General features: G+C 50.9%; 2 protein-coding genes across 5 annotated transcripts in view; both read left to right on the forward strand.

The window, feature by feature from the left end:
* The window catches only part of MTMR14 (myotubularin related protein 14), a 45,276-nt gene extending 31,618 nt beyond the window's left edge, over window positions 1–13,658 (forward strand). The window contains exons 14-19 of one of the 3 annotated variants that reach the window (XM_043588028.1): window positions 533–603; window positions 1,360–1,418; window positions 1,592–1,730; window positions 2,485–2,661; window positions 9,997–10,152; window positions 13,061–13,658. In XM_043588028.1, coding sequence (XP_043443963.1) covers window positions 533–603; window positions 1,360–1,418; window positions 1,592–1,730; window positions 2,485–2,661; window positions 9,997–10,152; window positions 13,061–13,244 — 786 coding nt within the window. In that variant the 3' untranslated portion in view covers window positions 13,245–13,658. The remainder of the gene's footprint in view (window positions 1–532; window positions 604–1,359; window positions 1,419–1,591; window positions 1,731–2,484; window positions 2,662–9,996; window positions 10,153–13,060) is intronic. The other 2 variants (XM_043588029.1, XM_043588030.1) reach the window with 2 other exon arrangements.
* CPNE9 (copine family member 9) overlaps window positions 2,549–21,676 on the forward strand; it is a 31,271-nt gene continuing 12,143 nt past the window's right edge. The window contains exons 1-11 of one of the 2 annotated variants that reach the window (XM_043588031.1): window positions 2,549–2,661; window positions 14,944–15,041; window positions 15,572–15,612; window positions 15,723–15,769; window positions 15,868–15,971; window positions 16,452–16,488; window positions 16,714–16,716; window positions 16,996–17,072; window positions 20,533–20,596; window positions 20,713–20,816; window positions 21,065–21,169. In XM_043588031.1, coding sequence (XP_043443966.1) covers window positions 14,974–15,041; window positions 15,572–15,612; window positions 15,723–15,769; window positions 15,868–15,971; window positions 16,452–16,488; window positions 16,714–16,716; window positions 16,996–17,072; window positions 20,533–20,596; window positions 20,713–20,816; window positions 21,065–21,169 — 650 coding nt within the window. In that variant the 5' untranslated portion in view covers window positions 2,549–2,661; window positions 14,944–14,973. Of the gene's footprint in view, window positions 2,662–14,943; window positions 15,042–15,571; window positions 15,613–15,722; window positions 15,770–15,867; window positions 15,972–16,451; window positions 16,489–16,713; window positions 16,717–16,995; window positions 17,073–20,532; window positions 20,597–20,712; window positions 20,817–21,064; window positions 21,170–21,676 lie in introns of those variants that run through there. The other variant, XM_043588032.1, reaches the window with a different exon arrangement.

Below are 21,676 nucleotides of genomic sequence, written 5' to 3' on the forward strand. Positions count from 1 at the left end.
GTCAGAAGCATTTCCTGCCTGTGCCCATCTCAGATTCTGAGCCAGATCATGGCTGTCCCTGAACCCTGGTCGTTTTGAACTACTATATCTGGGTGTTTCCCCTACAAAATCTGATCCCTTTCCCTTCCATTATGTTCCCATGTTGTCCATTAATCTCACCCCCAAATAATCTCTCTCCCAGCTGTTCTTCCTGGTTAGCCTCTCTCCTTGGGATTCTTAGAAGAGACTGAGGGGGAAAGCTGCCATTCTCTTTATCCTTTTCAGTAGCTTGAGAACATGCATGTTGAATTTGAAGGCGGTTGGAAAACTCCGTGGCTTACCCATGTATGAAACCTTCCTTGGCTCCGCCCAGGCACATCTGCCCGGTCTGCTAAGCCCTTTCCCACCTGTACTGTTTATAGAGCAGAGTATCCATCAGGGTCCCCGAGGCAGGGCTGTTAACTGTCAGCAGGCTGACCAGGTGGCTGGCTGCTAGATTCTCTTCCTTGGAGAAAGCTGTCTTCTCATGTGTATTGCTTTTTGGTTTCTTCAGATTTTCTTCTTCTGCTTCAATTTTTTGAAGCATATCATCTCTGAGGAGTTCTCTGCTCTGAAGACACAGAGGTGAGGAGAAGGCTTTTCTCTCACTCTGGGCAGGGCGCTCTGGGAAGGACCATTCTGGGAAGGGTAGGCAGGGTCTCACTCACTGTCTTAGCCTTGCCTGGCTTCCCTGCCTGCTTGGCAAGCTGACCTCTGAGGCCAGGGTAGGGATCCCTGGTGACATCTAGTCAGGGAAGAGGCTCTTCTGCCTGTGAGGCAGGGCTGGGGTCTGCCTGCAGTCATACTAGCAGAAGGGCTTTCGGACCAAGGAGTGGTCTCTGGTGACTAAGGGCACACTGCTGCAGGGAAAAGCCAGCCGAAGCAAAGGAGGACTCCCGACACCCCAGTCTCTGGCTGAGGCAAATTCTTCTGCCTGCCCTTCCCTGGGCTGCTGCAGCGGTGTGTCTGCGTCGCTGTGCAGCCCACCATCGTGGAACAATCTGCCTCCAGCCTGGGAAGCACAGGAGTCTTGTCTGGCAGTTGCCTTACGACCTCTGTGAGAGTTGGTATCTTTTCTGAATTCACTTGCCTTCCAAATCCAAGCTCCTAGGTGTGTTGGACCAGATTGAACTCTGGGGGGACAAGGTGAAAGGAAGGAGTCAGACTTTGCTGGCCTCTCAGAAGTGGCCTAATGTTTTGCAACACTCTAGGTAGGACATGTCTCATTGAGTTGTCAGTGAGTTGGAGCTTCTTTCCCGGGCAAGCAGTATGCTGGGCATGGGGATGACAAAAGAGCCCCCTGCCACGAATGTAATTCACTATTCTGGTTTCTGTTTACAGGAGGAAGAGTTTACCAGCCCGGGACGCAGGCTTCACTCTGGAAGATATCTGTATGCTGAGTGAGTTACAGGCCCCAGCAGGTTTCCCTTCCTCTGTGCATATTTCTTAGTATAGACCACACAGGAACTGTTTGTTCTAGAAACTTCTCTTTCCAGCTGTATGGTATGGAAGAAGTGGGGGACCAGTAGTGTGAGAAGATAATGTGCTGACTGATGGCACTTGCTTCTTTCAGGACGAAAGGACCGTGGCAGCACCACCAGCCTTGGCAGTGACTTCTCTCTGGTCATGGAGAGCTCCCCAGGAGCCGCCGGGAGTTTCACCTATGAGGCCGTGGAGCTGGTCCCTGCAGGAGCACAGACTCAGGCAGCTTGGTGAGGGGCCAGGCTGGAACTAAGCTTGCTCACAGCTGTGGCCCAGGGCCACCAGCTCCAGGGAGCCCCAAGAACAAAAGGGACCCCCGACAGTAGGGCTGAGAGCACAACTCCCTGTCCTGCTGTCTCTCCTGGACCTCAGAGGCCAGCCATCTGGTTGGTGAGGGGCACTGTCCGTGGTGGCCCAGGAACATAAAGGACTGGGGCTCTCTGTGAGATGAAGAAAGAAGCTGCCGGGCTGGGCAGACAGGGTGGGGTGAGGGGAGGCTGGTGTTAAGAAGACTCCCTGGAGGAGCTCCCTTGTATCATTTGCCTGGGAGGTTGCGGGGGGTGGGGTGGGGGTGGGGGGCAAGTAGAGAAAAGAAGAAAATGAGAAGGGACTACAAAATGATGATTGGGAATTGGGGACTTGTTGGAGGGTAAACTCCTCTGAGAATCTGCTGACTCTGTCTCTAGACAAATGACTCAAAATTTTGCATAACATTTGGAAGGAGGGGCAGTTTCTGAGCTATTAGTTACAAATCTAGCATGTGCTCTGAGGCCAGTAGGCCAGCATTATTTGGATGTCACAGTCCCTCTGAAGACCCAGCTCTTGCTGCCCATAGCCAAGCCTGAGGGAATACTAATGTATACCCATTCTTATGTGGCATTTTCCCAGTAGAAGGAAGGACCGGGCCCTGAGATTTGGTAAAAGTGGGCAGAGGGCTTGCCTGGGGTGGCCCCTTGGCCAACAGCCCTACTCTTTCTACTGCAGGAGGAAGAGCCACTCATCCTCTCCACAGAGTGTGCTCTGGAACCGGTCACAGCCCTCAGAGGACCGCCTGCCTTCCCACCAGGGGCTGGGGGAAGCCAAGTCTTCCAGCTCCTCATCCTCGAACCATTCTGACTTTTTCAGGATGGGTAGCAGTCCCCTGGAGGTCCCCAAACCCAGGTGAGGAGCTCCAAAGCCCCTAATGGTGGAGGTAGTTAGCCCTCCCCTCTTAATAAGCCTGGAGAGTGGGGTTTCAGCCCCTGAGCTGGTGTCTCAGGTGGTTCCTTGGCATGCAGCCTGGTCAGCAGTGTACCCAGGAGGCCAGAGGGGTTGGCCAGGCTTGCAGGCCCACCCCTATTTGGAGGATGTGTTAGTGTTTGGGTAAGAGCTAGTCTGCAGCACCGATTGAAGACTCCTTCCCAGAGCCCTGGCAGATAGGGAATCCAGAAGCTGTACTGGTTACAGTGTGATGAGCAGGGGGTTAGGGCTGCCTCCACCTATTGCCTTTGGCAGGTCTCAGCCCCTGGGCCCTCACATTCTGTTTCAAGAGATGGACCCAGATCCTCAAAGTCCTTTTTGGTCCTCATATTCCATGTCTGAGTTGGAGGGGCGGTGAGGAGAATAGACAGTAGTGAGCTAGGCTAGATGTGTGTGGCTCGGGTGAACCTTGGGAGACTCTACATCTGAGAAGTGCTCAGCCAGATGGACAAGTGTGGCTGGAGCATGCTGCAGAAATAATGTTTCCTATAAGAGATTGAAATTGAGCACTGGGTAGGTAGGGGCTTAGGACTGAGGGATGGCCTGGCACTTGGGGAAAGCATTTCCTAGCATTGCCATATTTTCCATGTCATACATACAGGGAAAGGATCCTGTGAGTTGCTTTGTTCTCTAAAGTCTTGAGAATGTCTGGCCCTTCTGGAGAGAACAAAGCAGGGTGTGGCTTAAGAGGTCCTTAAGAAATTCCAAGGAGAAAGGGGCATTTAGCATAAAGAGCATGAGCCTTAGAGTCTAGCCCAGATTCGAGCCCAGCTCTGAAATGAACTGCTCCAAAAGTTTCAGGTCTTACCAGCATGCATGTTAACAGTAAGGAAACCAAGCCCCAAAGTCACAGGCATGTTACAAGGAAAGACCTGAAATTTCTGGAACCCTCTTCCCATCACCATCCTCTGGTTTTTCTCCTTGGGCAAAGGCAGGCAGTGGAGGAAGGGTGCCCTTCTCCACACAGGCAGAGGAGGACAGCTGTAGGCTAGTAGGAGCCCCGCAGAGTGCACGGGCCCAAGGAGTCCCCCGTGCTCACCTTTAGAGGACCCAGAGCACTCACATGTCTGCCAGGGCTATAGCTGCATCCACTAAACAAAGATTATAACTCCTTTGACCCCACAGGAGGTTTGGTGAAGGTGGCTGAGCAGAGCGGGTGCTGGGCAGACAAGTCACAGGCCTGTGCGCGTTCTTGTCCTGTGTGCCTGCTGCCATGGCACCCTTGTCTGCACGCCCAGCTTTCCTCAGGCCTGTTCGAGGGCTGCGGTGGCTCTACATAACCCTCGCAGTTCTGGGCTGGAACTCTTACTCACTGTCCCTACCTCCCTTCCTGCCTGTGCAGCATTGCTAGACAACTGGGAAAGAGACCAGAAGATTCCTCCTATCCTCTCAGGTCCTGCTCCAGTCTCAACTATCCAGCTGCTAGGGGCTCCCGCTGAGGTGGCACTCCATCACCTCTTCCCACACCCTAGCTTTTTATTACCCCTTCTTCTTGCCAAGAAATCCTACTTCTCAATCTTGTGATAGTTTTCGTCAGCGTCACAGTGGGTTTTGCCTGCACTGGGTGGCTCAGACTCTGAGGGTTGGCCCAGGAGAGCTACAAAGGCCCCTCCCTAAGGAGACCGGAGGGCTGGGGGAGTCCTCTGGCCTCACAGCCCTGTGTGCTTGGCATAGTCGAGACTGGGATAGCTGGGCCAAAGTGGGGCACAAGGCCTTGGAGAGGCGTGGGCAGGGCTGCTTTGAGGTGTTTGGCTCTGCCAGTCTATTCTGGGAATGCCTGCTTGGAGCCCAGCTGGTCTGGCCAGGCAACAAGGTTCTGGACTGGGAGCCTGTTTGCCAGAGGTTTTGAAAGACTAGATTATTCAGATTTGGAGCATTCTAATTATGTATTTCCATTAACATTAAAATTAATTTAGTCTCTTTTATCTTAAAGTGCCTGAGGGATCCTGTCATTAGCTTCCCTGCCTGCCTCTCTTAGGTAACAACAGCCAATCAGCTTTTTAATGCAGCAGGGGGAACTGCATGGAAAGAACCCCTATCTGTGACAGCTGAAATTTCCCTCATGATGTGAATTCTCTGGGTTTCATATGCTCCGAATTCTCTCTTAAAGCAGGATTTTCCTATTAAAAGAGTCAGCGAAGCTTTGTTCACAGTTAAGAAGTAGGTGTTGTGCTGGGAAGAAAGTTCTGTGGGGTGCTAATTCTTACCCAGCCCCAACACTGTACTCCTCTCTGAGAAGACTTGTGGCTCTTTTGCATTATTAGTTGCCATGCAGCAGCTTCTGATTGAGCTGCATTTCTGGACTGTTGTTAAATCTCTCATCAGCTACAGGGCTGGGGGCTGGGAGGAGGCAAGACCACTGCTCTGAGCTCATGTGCCTCCCAAGGTCCTGGTTACTAAATGGCTCAGCCCCATGTGGCCTTGGTCTCTGCTCCTGAGTCAGACATCTTTAGGGGTGGGGGGTTGCTAGCACAGCACTGTCCACGCCTGAGGAGGGATGGTGCCACCACTGAGCCCAGCTTGAAGCCAAGCTGCCTAAAGAGCAGATTAACTTGGCTAAGGGACACCCAGCAGCCTGGTTGAATAGCTAAGTGGAAACATAGGAACCAACTTCTGTTGCCCAGCTAGCTGCTCTTTCCCCATCTTTCACCACATACCAACTGCTCAGTATAACCATTGAGCTCTGTCCTGGGCTGTGTTTAATGAGGCAGAGAAACCAGATTGCTTTCTGCAACACATAGGGTTCCTGTCTCATGTTTAACATGGTCTTGCATGGGACCATAGCTCCAAATCAAGGATGAGTGGTGAGAGGGCATTGCCAGCTTAAGACCCAGAAAAGGACACTTAGACACTTAGAGCCATAAAAGATTTCTTGGGCTGCTGCAGGAATGCAGTTTCATTCCTTCCTTCCTTTTCTCTCTCGGTCTCTCGGTCTCTCTCTCTCTCTCTCTCTCTCTCTCTCTCTCACACACACACACACACACACACACACACACACACACACACTGATGTTTGTTTAAAGTGTGGGTTGGGGAAAACTGATGCTTCCCCATTCCTGGAAGCATTCAGTTAGGCAGAGGCTCTGGAACCATCATCTGGAGGCTTGAGGGTTGGTAGGGCATAAGTGTAGATTAGAGGTGACATCCAGGCCTTCTCAAAGTTTGGGATTTTAGGTCTTGGCTCAGATAGTCATTCCCTGCATGACTTCAGACATGTCACTTGAGGACTTTGGGCTTCTGTTTTTCATCTGTGTAATGAGAGGTTTAGATGGGCAACACCCAGGTTCTTCCTAGCTGTGTACCTTCAAGCCTTCTGCATCAGCATCATTTTCAGGTGCTCCCAGAGGCAATTAACAGAAAACCCATCTCAATAGATTTAAACAATAAAGGAAAACTTGGTTCTTATGGAAAAGTCCAGTGGAAAAATGACCTTCCGGTGTAGTCTGTTCAAGGCTCCAGCTCCATTTTCTTGTGGTTCTTTACCCTTCCCTTCTTCTACATGCTAGCTCTGCCTTGACAGCTTCCCTAATGGTGAACAGCCACTTCTGGGACACCCTGCTTCCTTTGTCACATCCAGGAATCACAAAAGGACCTCTTTTCTAATCATGGATCAGAAGCTCTGTGCTTTATTCCAGTTGGAAATGATGTGCCCATCCCTGAACCAATCCCTGAAGTCCCTCCCACCCTTTATCAGGAAGGAAGATCAGTGTATCATGAGGCTGGCTTAGGCTAGTCCCAGCTTTGTCCGCCAGCTGTTTGTAACTTGGAAAAATCACTTCCCTGCTGAGCTCAGTGTTTTCATTCCACCTTTAAAGTTCAAGTAATGATCCTGGCTTACCTAAGTTTGGGTTTAAATTACATAATGGAGGGGCTCCTGGGTGGCTCGGTCCGTTGAGCGTCTGACTTCGGCTCAGGTCATGATCTCGTGGTTTGTGAGTTCGAGCCCCGCATCGGGCTCTGTGCTGACAGCTCCAGAGCCTGGAGCCTCCTTCAGATTCTGTGTCTCCCTCTCTCTCTGCTCCTCCCCTGCTCACACTCAGTCTCTCTCTGTCTCTCAATAATAAATAAACGTTAAGAAAAAAAAAATTTTAATTAGATAATGGAGCGTAGTGTCTAGCACATAGTAAATACTCATCCTTTCCATAAATGCTCAGTAAACAGTTGTGGTAAAGGACCTGTCCTTATTCACATATCTGATGGCATACAGGCCATGTCAGGGCACTAGGCTGCTAGGTAAAAGGCCAGGCCATGCACTCAGGCCAGACCTGTTCATTCTTGCCTCAGCTGTGTGGGTTGGGGCCAGCTCTGCTTGTATGGATATTCTTGTACCTCCTTCCAAAAAGACTGTCTAAAAGATACCTGCCTGAGTCCTGCCCACACTGGGTGCCTGACAGGAGGTGGGGAAAGATGGGAGGTGGGGAAAGATGGGAGTTGTGGCTCTAGTCTCCTGGGCAGAGACAGGAGCCCTCTGAGCTTCAGGGATGTGGACACATGACCTTGGAAGAATCATTGGCTCCACAGTTCTCCAGTTTGAGAATAGCTTGGCCCCATGTTCCCCCTGGTCCTGTAGGCAGGAGATTGGAAGAGCTAGAACTCAGACTTCTTTTTCTGCTGCTTTGTGCTTGAGTAAAGAACCAGGGCAGAAGAGTGTGGAGTCTTGATAAAGCTGGTTAACATACCTGGGTACTGAGACCGTCTTGAAAGTTTTCCTTTTTATTACTCAGGAGGTGCAGTCACTTGTTCTAGTGACTATTTGCTTTCATCTTTAGGTGTCCCCTCCAGCCAGCTAATCTGGCACTTAAGAGCACCTCTCTGCTTAGCATAGTCCCTTGCTCTTAAACCCAGGAGCTGAACAGTTGCTTTGCAACCCTTCCTTTGACAAAAGCCTCAAGTAGGAAGATTCATCTGCAGCCTGTGTGCTCACTCTTGTACAAGATGCAAAAGATGGTTGCTTGTTGAGATGGCTTTATGTCCCCCTATTGCTATGTGTGCTGCCTACTTCATTCCACAGCTATCCCTTGGCCACTCCAAACGTGGTTCTTGCCTGGGCGGTGCTAACTGCTGGACACAGGGGGAGTAAAAGGAAGTGCCTAGCTTAGGGGACCAGGAATCCTCACATTCCATGTTCCTGTCATTTTTCCATTGGTAGTGTGAGTTTCTGATAGCCCAGGGAGGGGGGCAGCGAGCAAGAGAAACTTACGTGTTTTCAGGAGTGCCCCATCCTACTCAGCATCCCATCTGTCCCTTCAAAACTCTGGTGTTTAGCAGTTGTTTTCCTACAGACCGCTAAAACTGGAAGAGAAACTCTGCCCTGAAGTTTGAACAGTAGATGAGATAGATTTGTGGAGCCATGCTGACCTGAGGGGAGTCATGCTGACTGAAGGCCCAGGATAACCTGGAGGAAGCAAAGAGAAAATACCAGACTGTGGCATGTGGTCTACCCTCTCCTGGGCAGCTGTCTCTTTGATTTACAGACTGCTTGAGCCCTACCAAGTTTCTCCATCTAGAAACAAGGAAACACTTCTTTTTAGGGCACGAGGGGCTTCCACTAGGTAGCAGACCACGTCCTGTTCTCATCCCTAATGCTGCTGTCACAAACCTTCCAGGGTTTAGCAGGAATGATGAATGTGGAAGTCTCTGTGTTGCAGGGGGTTCCTATTCATGGCAGCTTTAACGTAGAAAACCATCTGTTTTCTCTGGTCTCAAGGTGGTTCTGTTGTAGGACAAATCTGTTATCAAACTTGCCTTCAAAAAGCTCTTCTTGCATTCACTGGCTATGGGACCTTGAGCAAATGTCTTCACCTGTCTGAACTGCCATTTTTCTCTCTGTTAGATAAAGATGGTTAAGGATTACCAGAGATACAGTACCTGGCCAGAGCATCACTTAGGTGGCAGCTGCTTGAGGATGAGCCTGTGCTGGCCACTTATGAGGGCTGTTGCCTCAAACTAGGAGACCCTGATGCCAGCTAACTGGGTGGGCCAAGTTCGATGAAGGTCCTTCTCCGTTCCCCACACCCTACACCACTATGCATGCTTCTCTCTTTCTGGGTCTCTATAAGAAGCACCTTCTGCTATTCTTTTTTTTTTTAATTTTTTTTTTCAACGTTTATTTTTTTGGGACAGAGAGAGACAGAGCATGAACGGGGGAGGGGCAGAGAGAGAGGGAGACACAGAATCAGAAACAGGCTCCAGGCTCTGAGCCATCAGCCCAGAGCCCGACGCGGGGCTCGAACTCACGGACTGCGAGATCGTGACCTGGCTGAAGTCGGACGCTTAACCGACTGCGCCACCCAGGCGCCCCACCTTCTGCTATTCTTGAATAAAGGATCAGACATCAAAATTGATGTACCCTTGGGGATGGAGACCTGGGGTAGCCGATGAAAGAGCCTTGTTTGATGTCTTATTATCTCCTCCCCTCCCCCTCCACTGGCTGGACTACTGCCCTGAGACAGTAGAGAGAGGCTAGCTCTCAGCGAGAAGGTGGTGGCAGCAGATGCCCAATACAACTTTCCTCTCCCTGCACACCGCTCCTCTATCTGAAAAAGGCCTGATGAAGCTGTCAAGTTGCCTGCCTGATTCATCCCTTCCCTCTGGGCATAGCCAGTGCGTTTGCTGGGTTGATGCCTCTGAATACAAACTATGGCTTCTGGAAGGTGCTGCAGAGAAAGGGGGGTGGGGGTGGCTCAAGGCTCCCATCACCTTATTCTTCAATCTAGGTCACCACCCTCCACTGTCCCCAAGAGGCTTTTTCTTGCATCACTCTGATAAGACCTCTGGCTCCTGGGTTCTGCCTTGCCCACCTTGCCAATCTGCATGCTGGGAGTAAGAGGTGATCCTACATCCCTTGTTCTGGGGGCGTCCAGGCTTGCTTTCCCGCTCTCCCCTCCATTTGGTGCTGTTGAGATTGTACTTGCTCTGTCAGCCACCAGGGCAGGCATGCCCTAACCTGAGGCTTTGGTTGCTGGCTCACCTCTTCTCATTCTGCTTTGCTCGTGTTCTTCTGCTTCTGTCTTTGCACAAAGCATTATCCTCACAGCTGATCTGTCTTACGGTCTATACTCTTCTTTCTCCATCACAACCTATCCAGCTGTTTTTGTACTTTTGAAGAAAGTGCTTGATGTTACAGAAGCTCCACCAACAGAGCCTTATGGCTATGACCCAGGACCACCATAGCCGCCTCCCACCCCTCCAGGGCCACCCCTGTCAGGCATATTGACTGACTGTGCATCATCTCCCCTCTCTCTCCTCTCTGCCCCAGATCAGTGGACCATCCCCTGCCCGGATCCTCTCTCTCCACAGACTTTGGCAGCTGGCAGATGGTAACAGGCTGTGGCAGTATTCAGGAACGGGCTGTCCTGCACACAGACTCCTCTCTCCCTTTCAGCTTCCCGGATGAGCTCCCTAACAGTTGTCTGTAAGTGTCTTGCTTGAGAAGGCAGGATGCTCCCCTGCCCATGTCAGAAGCTGGTGAGCAGTCAAGAGTGTTGGTTAGGAGTGAGGCGGGAGCTGGCCCCAGGGAGCTGGCCTGGGATCCCTGCCCCTCCCCAGTGGCTCAGCTAAGTACACCTCACTGCTCCTGGACTCCTGAGGTATGAAAGAGGCCTTATGGGCTGTGCAGGAAGTGTGCTACAGAGTGTGTTCATATGCTCCAGCTTCCAAAACTCATCCATGGGTGTCTCAGGGCACACCCTGAGGGAAAGCTGGCTGGAATGTAACTATAGAAGGTTCTATTTCTGTCCAAGGCTTTGCCTGACATGCGAATCCTTTGAAATCAGAACAGTGGGGTAGTGAGAGTAGGTGTATGGTGGAGACCAGAGCCAGAATGGAGTTAGGTTAGCACGAGGACTGTGCTCCTCCAAGCAGAATCAAGAGTTTCTTGCCATTCCCTTCCCCCCTTTTGTCTTCTGTTTTTGCTTCTGGTCAGGAAAGAGAATTGGACGGGGATACTAAATCCCAAGCCTGTAAAATCCTCTTCCTTTAAGCCTCCAGTACTGGGCTTCCAACTCTTATAGTGTATCTGCCTGAGTGGCTGCCCCCTGCCTGCTCTACTGCTTCATGGGTCCGGCAGAGGAGAGACCCTGGTGCCCTGGGAAGCAGGGCCTGCCCCTCCCCTTGATGGGCTGAATGAACTTCAGGTGCTGGGGATTCATCATCACCACCAGAATCCTGCTCATACCCACTGGTGCTGACTGGCCGGAGGCGAGTTGCCCTGGGCAGTTACGAAGGATCAATCGCTGCTGAAGGCAGGCAGAGACTGGATCTTAGGATTCTAGGATGGAATTGGCCCAAGAGCCCTCCCTAGAAGAAGCAGACATCTCTGCCCCTACTTGTTAGCACCCCTCACTTAACTGGCATTAACCACTGAAACAGTGATTTGGAACAGATGAGAGTTCCAGCCCCAGATCCTACAATTTATACCTTGGGTAGCTCTCTGATGTCCTAGCCAACCCTCAGGGTCTGGGTGGTTCCCAGAGGAAGGCTAGGTTCTGAGTTATCTCATGGCTTCCAAAATTGCAGTGTAGAGGTGGGGTCAGGGTTGATTCCTGGTGAAGTCACACAGTATGTGGATTTAGTGCTTGGGCTTTGTTATCAGAGAATTTAGTCCAACTCCTAGCTGCTCTGCTTACCAGCTATGTCATTGGGTGTCAGCCCTGACTTCTCTGAGTCTGCTAGTTCATCTCTTGAGAGGGACTGGCACTAGAGTGTCTCTGCCTGCCTACCTATTGCCTGCTGTGTATCCTCAAGTAGATCACATGTTCTCTCTGGGCTCCAGTTTTCTTATCTCTAAACAGGCTGATCTCTCCCCCTTCTGCCTCCCAGAAATAAGGGGCAGTAAGAATGCACACATATAGACCTTTGGATATTCCATGTGAATACAGACTAATCTGAATCTCTCCCGGTTATATGCTGTAAAGAAAAGCTGAAGAACACATGGCCTCCAGCCTATAGGACACCTAATTAAAAAGTAAAGGAGATCTAGGGCCACACATCTCCCCCAAGTGCCAAGAGAAACTTGGGAGTTGTTCACGGTATTGCAGGAATACAGTATCAGCTCCATTTTCTTAGTGCTGCTGCAAGAGCTACTTCACTTTCCTTCACCCTAGAACCTGCTGCTCCTTTGTCTGTCTCTCTCTCACACTCACTCACCCACTCATATATACCACTCCCACCAGTGTACTTTCCCTAGGTCTCTTCTCCCCATACCTACCCTAGGACTGTCATTTATCTTCATACCTCCCATCTGTTTCCCCAAGCCCCAGGGTGCAAGTCATTTGGGCTTGAGAATTGGAGACATTGCTGCTACTTCTGACAAATTCCTGGGAGGGATTATGCAGGGATTGGTCTCTTAGGGGAAATTTTGGTATAAGTTAGTGGTCAGGGCTAGTTGTGATTTTTAGGTGGATGGGAACATAAGGGCTCATGTCATAGAAGTCTGACCCCTGGAAAAAGCCCTCCAGGGGACAGTTACAGTGAACACCACGTGAGTTCCTGACCTTTCCTCTGATTCCATGTCCCTCCCACCCCTAGACTGCATACCTTTTAATCCATAGGTTGGGTGTGGCTGGTACTCTCTTCTATTAGAGACCTTTCAAAGTGTCAGGTAGCTTCATTCTTTGATAGGCCTGAGTTTTCATGTACTTGTTCCCTTTCTTTTTTTTTTTTTTTTAACTTGTTCCCCTTCTTGACTTATAGTTACAGGGCAGGGAGAGAGGAGAGGCTTCCTGTCTTCCACCTGTGATCAGTGTTTGTAGAGGACACTGAAAGAAAAGCAGATGGAAGCAGAACAGGAATCCTGCCAGAAAAGCCAGCACCCTCCTAGCAGTTTGCCTGGGGATCACAGTGACTGAAGATGTAGGTAGAGCCTCAGGAGCTTTCAGTTGAGGGCCTCTCCAGAACACTGCCAAGAGCTCTCTCCCAGGATGCTCCAGGTCCTGGCCTCAAGAAAGCTGAGGCCGTTGGTCAGCCAAGGCCTGGTGCCTCATCTTGTGGTCTCTCCTTAGGTCTATGATGTGTGCCTCACATTACTCTTACTGAGGAACGGGAGCCAACAGTTGGGGCTAACTCCCTCCTGCTTACCTTCCCCTCCTCCCCAGTGCACCAATAAAACATGCAGCTTCTAGGCAGGAACAGTAGCCTGACAGCTGAGGGGAACAAGGCCAAATATTTGTGGCCTGAACCCCAGAGGTAGTATGGCCACAGGACAGATGCTGGCCTTGAACTTTCACATGCAGAAGGATAGGTGGTGTGGTATAATCATGAGGATGTTGGACTCTGCCCCAGGGTAACGCACTCATTCTCCCTCCTTCCCTCCGTCCTCATAGGCTTGCAGCCCTCAGTGAGCGGGAGACTCGGCTGCAGGAAGTACGCTCAGCTTTCTTGGCCACATACAGCAGCACAGTGGGGCTTCGAGCAGCAGCCCCCAGTCCCTCTGGTGCCATTGGAGGCCTGCTGGAGCAGTTTGTCCGTGGCGTTGGACTCCGGGGCACCAGCAGCAGCACCTTATGAAGTAACCAGCCCACAACAATTTCCTGCTCCTCTCACCTGAGCCCTGAGCAGAATCAAAGCCATGCCCGGACAAGGGGTGCTTCAAGATAGGGGGAAATCTTCTCACTCCTTCTCCATCATACACATGGCAGCCCCAAAGCCAAGCAGGGCCAAGGACAGGGTTCTCCAACCCCCAGCTTCCTCACTGGTGATCACCACCCCTCTTGTCACTGCCTTTCACCCACCCTAGTCTTTGTTGGGATTCCCATCAACTCTCAGAACTGTGGGGAAGTTCCCTGGGGCCTTGTGAAGGCTGAGACCTCACGAAAGACTTCCCTCTTCCCATTCTTGTTTCCTGGAGAGGAGGGGATCACCTGCACTGAGAATGAGGCAGTTTGACACAGATCACAAAATAAAATCTTTTTGAACAACTGCTCTCTTGCATTCTCATTTGATTGCTGTCTTTGTAGGGTTATTTGGAAGGTTCTTACTGTTCTTCCTTGTGCAGGAAGGGATTGGGGTGGGGGGCAGGTAAAGCAGAAAGACAACTGAAGACAGGGTTGTGCCTCTTAACTCCTGACCCATGAAAATCTCAGTGAGATGAGGACATGTAGTCACAGGTGGTTAAAGTGGGAGCAGTGATTCTCAGACATCAATGGACCCTAGTCATGTAGGAAGCCTATTCACACAGATTCCCCAAGTACTAGAGGAATTTAGACGGGGTTGCTGAGACCTTCAATTAGCTAGGAATGGGTAGGGGTGGAGGATCTTTCATTTTTAACAAGTTCTGCAGGCAGCACAGTCCTGGTACAGGTGACTAGCAGCCCCTGCCTTACGGAGCCCTGACTGGTGGAGGGACTGGCTTCTGGGGCTTTGGAGACAGTAATTGATGTGGGGAGAATGGACCTGGCTGACTACCACTCTCATCTGCAGTGTGACCTAGATAGAGTAGATTGCATCCCCACAGTATGTCTGCATCTCTAATACCATGAAGTCAGGGTTCAAAGACATGGGCAAAGGGCTTTTCATAGGGCTCTAACAGCCATTTACTGAGCTCTGTCTCTTCCCACAAAAGAGGTCATCAGTGTGACTGCCCAGAGGAGGGAAATAATAGCAGTGAACATATTTGAATACTTACTGTGTACAATCCCCTGAGCTAAGGATTATCTCAAAATTTTACATCACACCAAGTAGGTACTATTGTAATGAGACTGGGCCACAGAGATGTTGAGTAACTTGCCCAAGGTCACACAGCTAGTAAGAACAAATGTACCGTCCTCCTATCCGGAGACCAAAGCAGGGCGGAAGTGGGAAGGGGGAGAAGCAGATTGTTCAGGGAGCAGTTCAGGAAGAGGAAATGTCCCCAACGCCCACCAGGTGCCCCAAACCATTCAGCACCGCGGACAGCTCTCAAAGGGTTTTTGGGTTTCGCCAGGGAGAAATGCGCTGGGAGGGACTCCCAAGGTATGAGCTGGACTTGGGGTCGGGGTTAGGTTCCCGGCAGGCTCGAGGCTGCTCCAATGGGGCGGGGGCCACCCGCAAGGCCGGGCGGGGCTATGTAGCCATCTGGAGTCACTGCCGCCGGCGGCCACAGTCAAGGCGCGACAGGCGGGAGTGCAAGCAGGGCTGGAAAGAGTGCAGCCGCGCCGCCGCCGCGGCGGCACAGGGGCCGGCCCCGCTGCTGCCGCCGCACCTAGCCCCGGCGGCCCCTGTCTTACAGCTTCCCACGGTTCCAGCCACTCGACCAGCCATGTCTCTCAGCGGAGCCTCTGAGCGCAGCGTCCCGGCCACCAAGATTGAAATTACCGTGTCCTGCCGGTGAGCGGCCACGCTGGGGAGGGCGTAGGCACTATCCCTGCCCCAATCGGCTGTGGGGCTCAGTGCCAAGAGCTAGACCCCGGGGGGAAAGAAGATTTCAGGGCCGGAAAATCTGATTCAGACTTAGGGGAGTCGCTGGCAGGTTCGGGGAGGGGGTTTCTTTAGACAGCTCCACCCGCAAAAGAGGGTTCAGCCTCCGGGTTCAAGGGACGGGTCACGGGGATCCAGTAGGATCTGGGCCTCAGGAGGACAAAGTTCTGGGTCTGACCCTCTTTCCTGGGCCCTTTAAGACAGTGTGGATGCATACACCACGGGTCTTGAGGTGATATTTCCGGTGCTGTCCAGGGTGCTGACAGGGGGGGCCTCCCTTCCCCCTCACGTCCCCACCCACCAGTAATGAGGGAGGGAGATGCGATTTGAGCCCCATGCCTCTCCGGCGTTGCGAACTGAGGGCAGAGTCCAACCGGGGCAGAGTCCAGGCACTGGGCTCCAATATGGCCCACCCTCTTTCCGTCTGTCTCTTTCTCTAGGAATCTGCTGGACCTCGACACCTTCTCCAAGTCCGATCCCAGTAGGAGGCGCCAGGGACGGGAGGGGGAACTGGGGTCTGGGCGCGACTGAGGGGCGGGGAGGGGTTCAAGCCAATCTGACATCCCTCCCCACCTCCACCCTTGCCTGCAGTGGTGGTGCTTTACACGCAGAGCCGGGCGAGCCAGGAATGGCGAGAGGTGAGTCCTGGAGCCCTCTCCCAGCCAAGAGCAGCCCCCGGGGAATCACCTGCCCCCTTGCAGGAGCCATGCTGACTCTCTCTCCACCCCCTATCCAGTTCGGACGGACAGAGGTGATCGACAACACGTTAAACCCAGACTTCGTGCGCAAATTTGTCCTCGACTACTTCTTTGAGGAAAAACAAAATCTGCGCTTTGATGTGTAAGCCCTGCCCAAAATCCGGGGTTGGACCGCTCCCCAACCTGGATCCAGGAGAAATTCTGGCAGACCCCTCCCCGGCCAGACTCCCGGCCTGGTTCCTCCACCAGGCCATTGGATCCCACTCTGAAGGCCTCTACCTTAGTTTTAGCTCAGTCCCCAGGTCTAGCTTGGTTCTGCCCTTAGGTCAAATCCATTCCCCAGACCCGGTTGGGCCCAAAGCTTTGCTCCCTAATTTAGCTCAGGCTCCATCTAGGCCCCTCCAGGCTGGTGATATGACTCCACCCCCACCAGGTCCCAGTCTTGGCCTTGCCCCAGGCCTGATTCTGTGACCGTGATGCCCTAAAGGAGATCCAGATTGAATTCGGATGCAAGGTCACTCCCTCCTCCCACCCAAAATTTTAACCAGTATTCAAAGCCTGACCCCTTTTCCCAGCTCTCTCCCACCAGCCCCGCCTTATGCTGGTTGCACTCTCTTCCCAGGTACAATGTTGATTCCAAAACCAACATCTCCAAAACGGTGAGCGAGCAGAGCATCCCCTGGTGGCCTGGCCAGGCACACAGGAGGCACTCAGTGTGTTAAATGACCCTCCTTAGAATTCTCCTATCCCTCAACCCCAACTCTACCCTCTTGGCCCCAAACCCGCCCTCCTGGCCCTCCTTTCCTGCTCCTGCCTCATGGTGTCCCACCTGTGCCTTTTACTCACTGTTCCTCTTCCTTCTCCGCCACCTCTCGGACATACAGAAGGTGAGGCTGAACGGGGCTGGCTGTGGGATGGGGCGGGGGTGTGGAATGGAAGGTGAAGTGTGGGATAGCATTGTGGAGAGCAGTTTAAACTGGCAGCAGGACCAAGCAGCAAAGCTGGCCTGGGGACTCCTCCTTTAAAGCACAGACAGGACAATACTTCTAGCATTCTGCCACCTTGGAACACCCTCGTCCAAGCAGCAGTATCACCAGGGCTGGGCTGGGCTGGGACTCTGCAACCCTGGCCCCTCCCGGCCTTCTTGACTCCATGTCCTGGTGCAGGATTTCCTTGGACAAGCATTCCTGGCTCTGGGAGAGGTGATCGGAGGCCAGGGCAGCCGTGTAGAGCGACCCCTCACGTGAGCTGAACCAGAAGGGGTGCTGGGGAAGGGTGGGTGCCTCCAAATTTTCCTCCCAAAGATGCTGCTGACCCAATAGCAGTGGAGGCTGGAATTCTCCCTGGTTGGGAGCTTTCAGTGGTTCCCCATCACCTCCTCCCCCACTCCCCCACCCCACCCCCGCCCAGGAAAGACCAATCTCCACCCAGGGCTTTGTTCAAGTCAGTCTCAGGCAAGACATGTCTTGTCTTGTTCTCAACCTCTCTCTCTCTCTCTCTCTCTCTCTCTCTCTCCTCACTCTGTTCCTCTCTCCTCACTTTTTCTAAGTCTGATTCTACCTTTCAGGTCCACTTCCAAGCTCTTTTCCTCCAGGAAGCTTCCCCTCACTAAATCAAGTCCCCTGGAATTTCCATTACATTCACTTACTAAGTATTTATTAGCATGTTTTGTATGCCACACCCTGTGCTAGGCACAAGGAACTTATCCATTCCATAAATACTACTGGGCATATACTCTATGTCAGCCACTGTTCAAGGGGCTTGGGTTGTAATAGTGAACAAAACAACGGTTCCTACCCTCAAGAAGCTTATATTATAGAAGAGGGGGAGAAACTGTATAAAATAGACATAATAAATAAGTAAATTATATATTAGAAGACCTTAAGTGCTATGGAAAAAAGGCAAAGTAGAGCAGAATTAGGAGGATCGGAAGTGCTGGGTGGGTGGGACTTGCAATATTCAACAGAGCGCTTGAGTAGGCTTTATGGAGGGGTAACTTCAGAGCAATGACCAGGAGGAAGTAAGGAAGTGAGCCATGCAGATATCTGGAGGTGGAAAGCAGAGGAAGTTGCCAGTGCAAAAGCCTGATATGTTCAGAGAGCAGTAAGGAGGCCAGTGTGGCGGTAGCCAAGTGAGCAAGGAGGAAGAGGAGGTGAGATTGGAGAGTTAACAGTTTAGGGCCTTGTAGCCACTGTAAAGACTAGCTTTTATTCTGAGTTGGGAGTTACTGGAAGGCTCTGAGGAGAGAAGCGACATGATCTGACCATGTTTTCAAAGAATGAAGCTGGTGCTGGATTGAGAATAAACCTTGGGTGGACAAAGGTAGTAGCAGGGCTCCTATTGGAAGACTATTACAGTAATCCAGGAAGGTAGCAGTGAAGGAGGGAAGTGGTCAGATTCTGGATACAACTTGAAAGGGGAGCCATCATGATTCCTGACAGATTGAATATGGATGTGAGAGGAAAAGGGGAGTCAAGGATGACACCAAGGCCTTTGGCCTGAACACCTAGAAGGATGGAGTTGCCATAAATGAGATGGTTAAAAAAGGAGACTAAGAAGGAGCATTAAGGAAGTAAGAGGAGAACCAAGAGAAGGGGGTATTATCCTGGAGGCAACGTGAAGGTGTGTATTGAGGAGAGAGTGACAAGCCATGTTAAATGCTGCTCCAGATCAGAAGTTCTGAAGGAAGAGGTGGGGGTGACAGCCTGGTTGGAGAGGTTTAAAAGAGAATGGAAGACAGGAATGAGAGTCAAGGAATCTTTTAAGAGGTTTTGCTGCAAAGAGGAGAAGAGAAAAGGAGGAGTGGTTAGCAAAGGAAGTGAGGTCAGAATAGGTTTGCATTTTTTAACATGAGAAAAATTATACTACATTTGTATGTTAATGGGAAGGATCCAATAGAAACTGAAAAATAGACATAACTTAAAAAGGAGAGAATTACTGGAATGCTGTCCATGCACCGGCAAGAGTGTGTGGAATGTAGCACACAGTGGAGGGATAAATAGGCACATGGATAGTCATTTATAGCAACAGTTGCGTGGGTGAAGATACTGGAGGCAAGGTAGGTGTGGTGGGAGGTCCGTGGACATTCTCATCTGGCTGCTTCAGTCTTGTCAGTGAAGTAGGAAACAAGGTCATGGGCTGAGTGAGGATGGGGGAGGAGGAGGCTTTCCAGGTTTGAGGAGAGAAGAGGAGTGAAACTGCCATCTAGCAGAACTGGCGAGTGAAGTATGATTAAGGACCCTCTTGAGGTTTGTGGTTGTGCTTTACAATGAGACCAGTTAGGGACACCTGGCTGGCTCAGTAGAGCACGTGACCCTTGATCTCAGGGTCATGAGTTCAAACCCCATGTTGGGTGGAGAGATTACTTAAAATAAATAAATAAATAAAATGTAAAAGAAGAAATGAGATCAGTTAGCAAGATTTGTGTTTTCCTCTGACCACATTTAGTTGCACGGGTGCAGCATGGCTTAGGCAGAGAATTGTATTTAACTAGGGCTGTGGTTCTGCCAAATAAGTATATTGAAGTGACAGAAGAGCAATGGATAAGGGGTAGAATGCAGGGGAGTGATTATTATAATCACTGACTGGAATTCACACTGGGTCAAGGGGATGAGGGAAAACATTAAGGAGGCAAAGAACAGAGAGAAAGCTGAGGATCAGAGACTTGGTCCTGGATGTGTAGGTGAAGAGTCCCTGTATTCCTCACACTCTATCTTTTTAAAGCACAAAGAGTCAAAGATCGAAAGAGCCAAACAAATGGTTCAACATTCATGTTAAAAATGATGAAAATCACATAGCAAGTTGGAGTCAGGACTTACACCCAGGACACTCCTGACCTAGATTTCTCTCTGCATACTTTGGATCCCTTTGGGGAATTAGGGTTCACAGGTCCATATCAGCAAGACCCCTGATCACTTGGATACCCAAGGCAAATGGGGATGGGTGTGTCCTGGTATGTGCCCAGGATGCATGGAAGGATCCCTTCTTGGGTCAGGAGAGGATAAGGCTGCCTTTGTCTTTTTTATTTCACTCTTCACATTTATTTCACTCTTCAGAAATCACACCATCTTTGATCTAACAGAACAGCCCTTTGCCCAGGTCTGGATAGAAATTCCTCTCCCTCATTCAGGACTGCTACATCACACTCTACTTGCCTGTCAGCTTTGACATTCCACTGGCAGCTCTCTGAGGGCAGAGTCTACCAGAACTGGAGAGTACCATCCAGCCAATTCATACCTAGCACAGTGCCTGGCATATGGTAGATACCAAGGTCTGCTTTGAGAAGTATCACCACCTTCAATATCAATAAAGCCTCCCGATTGCTTGTCCTTCCATGTACTCATTCAGATCTTTTCATAGCCCTGAGAGGTGGGAATTATTCCCATTTCATAGCGGAGGAAACTAGGACCAAAAAAGGGGAAATAACCCACTCAGGATTCTAAATCCTATGTCTTTCCTAAGCTACCATTATAACATGTCCACCTAGGCCACAGCAGCCCCTTCCTTACAGACCTTAGACCCTCTTCCCAATCAAAGGCAGGGCCTTCCCCAACCAGGAAAAACCCAGGACAGAAGGGGATACATTTAGGGGACTGTCAGAAAATTGCATATTGAATCCCTGGCCCACTCACTCCCAGATTGGTTTCCCCAATCTTCATTGCCTACTCTCCCTCCCCTCACAAAGAGGACTTTTCTGCTTCCAGGGGTGTACCAGGCAAGAAGTGTGGGACCATATTGCTGACTGCAGAGGAGCTTAGCAATTGTCGGGTCAGTAAGGGCCATATGCTAGACCCACAAGGCTCCCTTCTCTCCCAAACCCCCTTTAGTGGACTGTTTGAAGCTATGAACAATTTGGATGTCAACAAGCCAAACTTCATCCCTAGGACATTGCCACCATGCAGCTGTGTGCAAACAAGCTGGACAAGAAGGATTTCTTTGGGAAATCAGATCCCTTCCTTGTGTTCTATAGGAGCAATGAGGATGGCACGTGAGTCAATGCTTTCTCCAGTGGCACCTACCCCTCCCCAGCTGTGGCCATGGGCCCATTATAGCTCTTAGGCTAGATGTGGGGCATCTTAGACTCCACTGGGTCCTGAGCCCAGAATTCACTCAAGGCAGAGGACAAAATGTGTTTAACAAGTGGGGAAATCCCAGGAATCTCCAAGAGTATGAGGCACTATCTCTGGACTCAGTCCTACCCCCAATGCAGGCTCCAGTCCTCTTGCTCCTCTCCAGGTTCACCATCTGCCACAAGACGGAGGTTGTGAAAAACACACTGAATCCTGTGTGGCAACCCTTCAGCATCCCTGTGCGGGCACTGTGCAATGGAGACTATGACAGGTCTGCTTCAGCGTAAGCTAAGGATTAAGGGAACAAGGGTATGAGAATGGGGTTCCTGGACCCAGAATGATGGCAGAAGTAACAATAGTTTTGGAGGATCCTGTTTGGCAAGACAGAGTTTGGGGCATGGAGATAGGTAAATGGGGAAGCAAATGGATGGCCACATAGATGGACAGGAGGATGGATGGGTGGACGGGTAGATGAAAGGACAAATGAACAAATGAAAAACCAGATACATGGATGGATGGTTGGATGGATGGGTAAGCTGGTGAATGGATGGATGAGTATATGGATGGGTGTGTAAGAGGCTTGGTGTGTCAGTATAGTGGGAGATGAATGAGTGGATAACAGATAAATGGATAAGTGGAATGATGGGCAGATCAGTGGATGAATAGATGATGGATGGATTAAGGATGAATGAGTAGATGGATGGGATATGAGAGATTGTTACATGACTAGAGAGGCAGAGGGATGACTGAAAAAGCAGGAGAACAAACAGTGAAAGGT

The sequence above is a fragment of the Prionailurus bengalensis genome, chromosome A2, assembly GCF_016509475.1.
Source record: "Prionailurus bengalensis isolate Pbe53 chromosome A2, Fcat_Pben_1.1_paternal_pri, whole genome shotgun sequence".
Taxonomy (NCBI): domain Eukaryota; kingdom Metazoa; phylum Chordata; class Mammalia; order Carnivora; family Felidae; genus Prionailurus; species Prionailurus bengalensis.